A 9,174-nucleotide genomic window follows, 5' to 3' on the forward strand; every position below is an offset into this window, starting at 1 on the left:
TCTCTCCACTCAGCAGACACAGTGCACAGGGTTCCAAAAGACAGGGTGCCATACACCTGGGGTCACAGGCGGGACCCCTAACACCCCCTCTGGCACCCTGGATCCTCTCATCCGCAGCCACCACGGAGTCAGGTGGGTAGAGTGAAGTGTCTCGGGCGATCTTCCGAATCCCAAGTTGGGGCTCCTCCAACTTCCCTCAGATCATCCGGGGTCCTAAAACAGCCCCCAGACAGCCGAAACGGTTCTGGCCAGCCGCCTGTGTCTCGACGGTAGCCCACACCATGCCGTGCTGGGAACGCACCTGTTCCTCCGTGACTTTAAAGATGGACACACAGGCGGGGTTGATGGAGCGCAAGTTGTCTCCGACCAGGTGTGTGAGGATCACAGACGTCTTGATGGAAGCGGCTTTCATCACCCAGTAGTCATCCCAGGGGGGCATCATGAACGGCTCCCTCCGGGGCAGGTGTCCTCTCCGGATACCCACGATCTCCTCCCAATTCTGGGGGAACTTAAGATCATCAGCTCTGAGTTTATGGCCATTGGTGCCATAAACTGCAGTATTGGCATATTAGAGTCCTCATCGTCAGACAGAGACTCTAATGCAGGCATGATTGCTAACTCCCAGACCCCATCAGAGGGTCCAGGAAGCTCAACAGGCTCATCCATAGGTGCCCTCCTCCGGCGGGTCCTCAGCGAGCAAGCCAGGCTCCGCAGGGTCTGTACCGAAGAGGACGTCATCTTCCATGTCCCACCGGCGAATGATCTGGTCGTGTTTCTCCTTCTATGCAGTACATATAGTGCATATGGTTTCAAAGGACAGGGGGCCATATTCTTGGGGTCACAGTCAGGACCCCTAACACCCCCTCTGGCATTTGCATTCGGCCAGGGCAATGCCCAACCATGAGCAAGAACATCTGACCACAGCTTCAGCGGTCATAACAGGATAGGCTGCCAGGACGATGCACAGTCCATTCAGGACGTAGCACTCCGGGCACACCAATGCTCAACATCCCCTGGGTCCCTCCTTGGGCCCAAAGGTAAAGGCCTCGCCACCAGGGCGAAGGAGAGGCTTGCATGAAGCCTTCCCTGGCCAACTTCACCACACCATCGGATACGCCTAACCGGCGCTGGCACTCTTTCCAACTCCACTGTCCCCAGGGGGAGGGGACCGTCCTGGCGCTACACAGATCAACACTTTTTGTCTGGCGCACTCCAAAGCAAAGGGCATCTCCTTACGAGAACCAACAGTTACCTGCCCCATGCCTGGCGCAACCTCTCCATCCCTAACTAAGGGTGTACAACCCGAAGCTTCGGCCATTTCTCAGTGCTCACCTGGTCTTGCGAACTTGGTCTATATGTACTATTCCCGAGTTCTCCAACCTAATCCTATGTGGGCCAAGAACCCCAACAACCGTGTCTTTGAATTCACACTTCTTGCTGGGGTTTCCTGGCAGGGGTTTTCGCAGCACCCAGACGGCTTCACCTGTGGAGAAAGGACAAGAGACACCCGTGTTATCTCTGGATACACATCTCTTTTCCTCCCTCCCTGGGCAAGTCGCCTGGTGCAAATGCAGGAGAGAGGAAAGCCCATCCCCAGAGCTCTCCACGCCTCCCTTAAAGATCTGTTCTTTCACTGTGCGAACAGCTTTTTCCGCCACACCGTTAGTCTTTGCATGGTAGGGGACCGAATATTCTACCTGAATACCTTCGTCCTCCAGCAAAGACTTAACGCTCGTGTGCGTAAAATAAGGCGCATTGTCCATTCGCAGGGACTGTACCCCGTCCTCTTCCCGTAGGAATTGGGATATACAGTGGCAAATGATCGCCGCGGTGGGTGTCTTAATAGGGTACACCCTTATGGTTCCGGGCCCGTTATCAGCGATAACTAGCCCGTGTTTGTGCCCTTTCCGCGTCGTCTGAGACATAGGTCCAAACACGTCTGCGGAAAAGTGTGTGCCCGCTATGGGCACTGCGATCTGCCCCGGAGGTACAGATTCCGGTTTTGTGCCCCTGACCAGGGCACAGCGCTCGCAGGCCTTACGCACTGCGATAGCTCTTTGCCGGGCCTTCGGGATCAGCAAATCTTGTGTCCGTAGGTACCTGAGTAACCTTTGGCTCCCCACATGGCCAAGGCCCACATGAATCGTCTGGATTATGTGGTCAGCCTCATCTCCGGGCACTTCCACCACCTCGCCTTTACCCCCTGCAGGACCAGGCGCAGTCGTTTTAGCCCAACGGCATTGGCCAGCTGCCTGCGCTGAGCCATGGCATCCACTTCCCTGTTACCGGTGAAGTGAACGCCTTCGCCACCCGTATGGCTCTTAATCCATTTCCATGAGAGCCTCATGTTTTTGGATTGCTCCACTACGAGAGCCCAGAGCTCACCATGGGCCATGGGACTGCCTGAGCTCGTCTCATAGCCCTTAGCTAGCCAGGACTCCAGATTCTCAGCCCCGCCTTGGAAGCCGTAGTCTCTATCGGTTACTATCAACAGCTTGTGTACGTGCTCACCCCTAGCTGTGATAATTCCCTCCAGTATGGCGGTTACCTCGGCCATCTGGGCCGAACCGTCTATCCATCCCGAGGATGATTTCACGGTCTTGTCCTTATGTTTAAGGATAAATGCCCATTTGGCTCGGTTACCGTCGGGCTTCTGCTGGCTCCCGTCGGTGTACAGGACCCATGGGGGTATCGTGACCAGCAGAGTTATTTCTAGCCGATCATCAGGCAAGCCTTGAAACACCTCCATGAAGCACCAGATGCTGAGGGCTTGGTCATAGTCCCACGTACCCGTTCCAAACAGGGTCATGACTATGTTATATATCTGCATGTCATAGGCCTGTGCAAACAGCTTGCCATAGTATGCCAGCAGGATCGACTTTTGGCGTTCCTCACTGGTGCCTTTAGTGATATTTTGCATAGCCACGGTAATAATACCATGGTAATCTCTCTGGGAAAGCTGGTATGGCGCACATACCAATATCTCCCCATTCTCTAGTTTCCGGTTTGGCCGGGCCTCCACAGTGCGTCGGCACCATGTGTCATACCCTTGACCTGCACCGTGTGCTACAGCTGCAGCCATGCCTGCAGTGTTGTCTAGATACCTATTTGCGGGGTTCACCACAAAAGGTCTCTCTCCCTCGGGCATGTGTCTTTCGAACCTCTCTGTATAAACCTTGAGCTTCAACATTCGCTCGGGGGTAATGGTGTGCGTCCTGGCTGGGATCCGCCAGGAGAAGGCATCTAGCACCTGAGGCGGTGGGGGAAGCCTCCCCTCTCGCTCAGGTTCAGCTTGTTCCCCTTCGTTTGTCAGGGGATCCCATTCTAGGCCTCCGGCCCCTGTGGGGCTGGAAAGCCAGGGAAGGGGAGCTGTAGGGCCAGCTCGCGTTGCTCCAGGGTTCCAATTCAGTAACCCTTGGAAATCAGGATATGCGCTCCCCGCACTGGATTCGAAGCGGGCCGCTGCTCCTCCGTTATGCAGGACTACTGGGGCCATTACGCCATTACTGTCGTAGTCACTGCTGTTAACGTCCCCCTCCCAAGAGTCCACCGATGGGGGTGCCATGGTGCTAGCCGAGGGAGTGGGTGAGGCAGGCCTTGCCCCGCCAACCGCTTCAGAAAAAGCGTTATCTGTGACGGTGGGATAGGCAGGGTCCATGCCTGAATCTAATTAGGTTGGTCGCAAAGGCAGTTATAATATTATTAGTTGTTCTCAAATGCTATTTTATCTAGTTCCTGATGGAGTTGTTTTTACCGATTACTGGCCGTCTGCAGCGCTACAGACCTCCACTTCACTCTGTTCAAAATCTCCGACGCTCTGGGGAGTTTTGTGAATAAAAACACTTAAGCCTTGATAATATTAACTATCCTTTACTTCTGTAGTAAATAACTATATTCCAAGGGTCTCTCGGCTATTCTTTATGTGGCAGTGGACACGAATTTAATTAATCGATTACTAATCAATAATCAATAATCAATCAATGCCCACCCAGGGACGCCATGTAATGAGCTCCGAGTTACTGAATACCCCTTCACCTCTTAGGATAATCCCCGACGCCGTCCGGAACCCTCCTTGGGTCCTAAGCCCAAGAAGTTACCAGATCTTTTTTAACAAAACACTATCACTAACACTACACTATACCTTTAAGTTAACACAAACAGGTGTTATAACCTTTCTCATTTGCATAAACCTACTATTACACATATACATAATACATATTTACATATTTACATTACATTACATATACTTATTTAACACTAACATAAATACACTTCTCTGAATAAAAGCTGAGCTATCAATGAGACCCTCTTTAACTGGTGAATATTATTACTTTCTACAGCGACTATTTATTTTAGAGACCAGGATATGCACCTTACTTTAGAAATGTAGACCTTAGGTCTGAATGGAGAATGCAAAACCACAGAGACAATGAAAGTATGAGTCTGTTATCCTTGTAGCTCTCACCAAGGGCTGTTTATGGAGAGAGGCAGCTCGACTTATTAGTACAAAGAGCCCACTGCGGACAAACTGTCCGTCCGGTTAGGGTGAAGGGATTTGTACTTTATTGTCCGCCGAGCATACCCAACTGACACCTGCCCGCGCAATGTCAGCCTCTGAAAAGGTGAAGGACCTTTAACTTAAGAAAACACTTGTGTTGATTCTTACCAAAGGTCTAGTTCAGCTCCATAGCCAGAAGTTACTTCGAGTGCCTGAAGGTGTTCAAAACCTTCCTCCCATGAGTGCAGCCTTCCCCGTAGGGAAGGAGAGAAAGTCAAACCTTTAAAAAGTAAACTCTTGAAAAATGACTTCAGACAGACACCAGATAAAAGTGAATGAAAAAAGGCTTTAGTGGATAAAAACAGTTACAAAATATAAAACCACCAATACAGTAATTGGCAATGAAAATAATAAAGAGAAGTACAAATATAAGTACTTAACTAAAACAGCGTCAAAATCTCTCTAAGTATTAGAACAAGAAGTGGTGCAAAGTCCAAAAATTGCACTAAGTACAAAAGGGTAGGCTTCCTTCCAGCCCCCGAAGGGGCCGGAGATACCTGCAACACTCCTCACACTCTTCACAGACTCAGACTAAACTAACAGGAGACACGAAGCAGTCTCCTTTATACAGAACTCCGTCGTGTCACAGTGACGTGATTTACACACACAGAACTTTAGTTTAGCACACACATACTGACACTCGCTTGCGCACGTACATGCACTAACACGCACATCTTTGCAAAATCAGACATTCAAGGTCAGGCTAGGACTCCCCTATTCATGCGAGACTGGGGAGTGTCCGCTCTTGCATCAGAAGTCTTCTGGGAAACACGCTCTTCCCAGGATGTCTTATCTCATGTTGACGGATAGGAGATAACAACACGGACCAAATGCTAGGGAATCTCCCAGCACGGGCTGGCACCTCAGTCCAAGATTTGTGTTCCCAGACAGAGAAAAGATAACAGCTCGTTAGCGTGGCCAGCTGCATTTGATGAGTCATCTCCAGTCCAAGGCCATCTTGGAGCTGGATGCCTCTCTCTCTCCACTCAGCAGACACAGTGCACAGGGTTCCAAAAGACAGGGTGCCATACACCTGGGGTCACAGGCGGGACCCCTAACAGTAAGGTATAACATCAAACACAAGCAGTGGGAGGATAGATTTAGTGTACATACAGTATCTGTGCAGTCGGGCAGAAACCAAATATTAACTTTTCAGGAGATGAAAAAAGAAAACATAATTATGTTTTTTAGAACACAACACAATACTGCTCATCAAAGTTGGTAGCCTATGGTGACTTTATATTATACATTGTCATGCAGACTCTTGAACGTGTCCTTATATTATCATCACTTTACCCAAATATAGAAGTGGAGGTATTTTACCAATAATGAATAAAGTGGAGATACTTTAATCAGAAAGTTTTTTTGTTTTATCGCATTTACCGTGCTAAAATGTGGGGCATGTGTAGTTGCGTACGCATGGGGGCATGCGTACAAGTGGCTAAATATGTCTTTTTAGACACAATAAGCCAGCAGTTTCTTTACTGCTATTTACAGTAACACTTCTAGCCCCCATAAATCACATCCAACCATGAAAGGTTGCGTTGTATCTTGGTTAATGGGCTTATTCTGTGTAAAATGACGTATTTAGCCACTTGTACGCAACCCCAACCACTGAAATAAGAATCTCTAAAACAATAGAAAGAAGTAAATGAAATAATTTTAACACTCATCTTTTATATTCTTTAATTACAATCTAAAATATGAACCCTTGTTGTAAAAAACTAAAGTTGTCCTTTAAAGTTCAAGCTATAGGTACAGTATGTATGTGTTGTGTTGTGTTGTGTTGTGTTGGGTTGGGTTGTGAGTTGTGACAGGTTGGATGTGCTTGTTCATATGAGTGTCACAACGCAGGAAGTGTGTGTGTGTGTGTGTGTGTGTGTGTGTGTGTGTGTGTGTGTGTGTGTGTGTGTGTGTGTGTGTGTGTGTGTGTGTGTGTGTGTGTGTGTTTCACCCAGCATCCCTTTTCTGAGGTGGAACATTTGCCAAAAATGGAAGATCTATACAAGATCACAAGTTGCGACACATTTTTTTTTTTTTTTTTTTGCAAAGAGATATATAGTGTAGAGGGGGAAGAGGAGTGCACCAAGTAATAATAATACAAATAAAAAAATCCAAGTATTCTGGCTGCACCCCTGGACATTGAGTCACAGCATCCTACATCAGTCATTGCTACATCACCCACTTTGAGAAACCCTGCTGAGCAAATACAGGCCTGTGTTACTGAACAGACACAATACACAGCTACAGTATAGAGCTATTTAACACTTATTACACTTATACACACACACGCACGCACGCACGCACGCACGCACGCACACACACACACACACACACACACACACACACACACACACACACACACACACACACACACACACACACACACACACACACACACACACACTCAGAGGGCCGGGAGAGTGGCCGCTTGGCACCCGAAAGGTTCCCAGTTGGGCTCCCCCAGAGTTAGTGTCAAAGTGTCCTTGAGCAAGACTCTGAACCCCTAACTGCTCCCGATGAGCAGGTTGGTGCTTTCCTCTGCCATCGGGGTGTTAATGGGTGAATGTAATGCACAATCTCTGTAAAGCGCTGGTTGTGGTGGGCTGGACTCAATAAAGTTCTCTCTGTCTGTCGTCTGCCTCCAAACCATACTGTTGCACTTCAACATATTTTGGATATTTTTCATCATAGTTTCAATCTTGGAGAACGTACTGAAAAGAAAGGCCATTTGCAGTTCCACATATATAAAAGTACATCCAAAGACAACCCTAAACCTGAGGCTCAGACACGGCAGTCTCTTGACGGGTGCTCCCTGGGTTTGTGTAAGAGTTGGCCTGAGGCAGCTCTTCAGTGAAAGCCTTCTCCAGCAGCTTCAGGATAGACCTGCGGAAAACATCCTTGAAATCCTGACCCATGAACAGGTACAGCAGCGGGTTCAGGCAGCTGTTGAGAAGTGCCAGGCCGAAGGTTATTTGTAAACCGATGGTGACCACATGAGCCAGTGTGGAACTGCACTCTACTGTAAAAGCAATCAGATACATGATGTGAAAGGGGACCCAGCACAGGAAGAATGTGGTGATAACAGTTGCAATGATTTTGAAGGGGCGACCCGATTGGCCGGCCCGCAAGAGATTATTCCTGAGCCGGTAGATGATGACAGAGTAGCAGGAGACGATGACAGTGAAAGGGACCACGAATCCCATGAGGAAGCGGGTGATGATCATGACTCCAAATCGAAGTGCCCACAACTGCTTCACTTCAGCAGGACTGTAGTCATCGTCAGTAAGTGCATAGTTGTTGTAGCACTGGACCTTGTCATAGGAGGAGGGCCGTGTGTCCCTAAAGATGACGTAAGGGGAGCTGAGAGCCAAGGCCAGCATCCAGACACCCATACTCACCCAAGACGCCTTTCTGGCACTGCGGTGGTTCTGGGCCCACACTGGACACACCACACATACACATCTGTCAACACTGATGACCACCAGGATGTAGATGCTGGCATACATGTTCAGGTGGAAAACGGTACCTCCCATTTTGCATATGAAGTTGCCAAAAGGCCAGTGGTCGTCCAGAGCAGTGTATGTGATGGTCACGGGCAGGAACGCGGTAACGAGGAAGTCGGCGACAGCGAGGTTGAGGTACCAAACAGTGTTGACGGTTTTCTTCATTTTGAAGCCCGTCACCCAGATGACAACGCCGTTCCCCAGCGCGCCGAGCACAAAGACCAGGCTGAAAATGACGAGGGACGCGATCTTGAAGGATTCGTTGACTTCAGCGTGTTCATAGTCATCCATGTCTTCACAGGAAGAGCCGTTTCCACCAGACAGATCCATCTCTTTATTGAGATGATGAACAGCAGTTGTGGTCATAATCTCCATTATCGTCCTAAAACCTAAAATATCAAAACAAAGGTTTGTTTTAACAGGCGTATTATAGTGTGAAATCAAGTACCGTGTTTTGTCAGTTTTGGACAAAATCACGTGCTAAGGATTCTTACAGGAGAGATTATATTATATTATACTGTATATATACACACTGTAACAACATCAACATTTTGTAAGGGATAGGCTATATTTATTTATGTTGAAATACATTTTTAAAGGGCTGTATATTCTAGATAGCGATCATGTCTATACAGCAAAGAAAGTAAAATAAAAGATACCTGTTTCAAAGTGTTGAAGAGATGTCAGCCAGAGCAGTGTCTTGTTCAAACTGTGATCAGTGAACACTGAGGCACAGAGCAACTTACAGCACTGTGTATGGGTGTCATACTGTGTGTGTGACACCATACATATGACACCCATAACACCCATGTGAAATGGGGAAGTTGCATTGTTGCGTTGGTTTATTGCAAGTTTAATCCGAAAATGCGTCGTTCACAAAACCATAAACCACAGGAAAATCACTGAGGGTTCCATGTCAAGGATGACATAATGTCCCACTTTCACGGTTTCTCTAGTATTCTTGGGTGTCCTTGCATTTTAGGTCAAAACTGGTGACTGCTCTCCATTCCGACATGTCTCCACTCCGACAGTGACTTCTTATTGTCGGAGTGGCAGCACTTCCACAGAGGTTAGGTGTAGGGTTAGGGTTAGGGATAGAGTTAGTGTCGT

General features: G+C 48.2%; 1 protein-coding gene across 1 annotated transcript; it reads right to left on the reverse strand.

The window, feature by feature from the left end:
* Positions 1–7,329: 7,329 nt before the first annotated feature.
* LOC308298025 (chemerin-like receptor 1) lies at positions 7,330–8,394 on the reverse strand (the record flags this gene model as incomplete). The annotated part of the gene is made up of 1 exon (XM_080741589.1): positions 7,330–8,394. The coding sequence occupies one exon, from the start codon at positions 8,392–8,394 to the stop codon at positions 7,330–7,332; it is 1,065 nt and encodes a 354-aa protein (XP_080597715.1).
* Between the last annotated feature and the right edge of the window lie 780 nt (positions 8,395–9,174).

This window comes from Nannobrachium achirus, assembly GCF_963921795.1.
Source record: "Nannobrachium achirus genome assembly, chromosome: 14".
Taxonomy (NCBI): Eukaryota; Metazoa; Chordata; class Actinopteri; order Myctophiformes; family Myctophidae; genus Nannobrachium; species Nannobrachium achirus.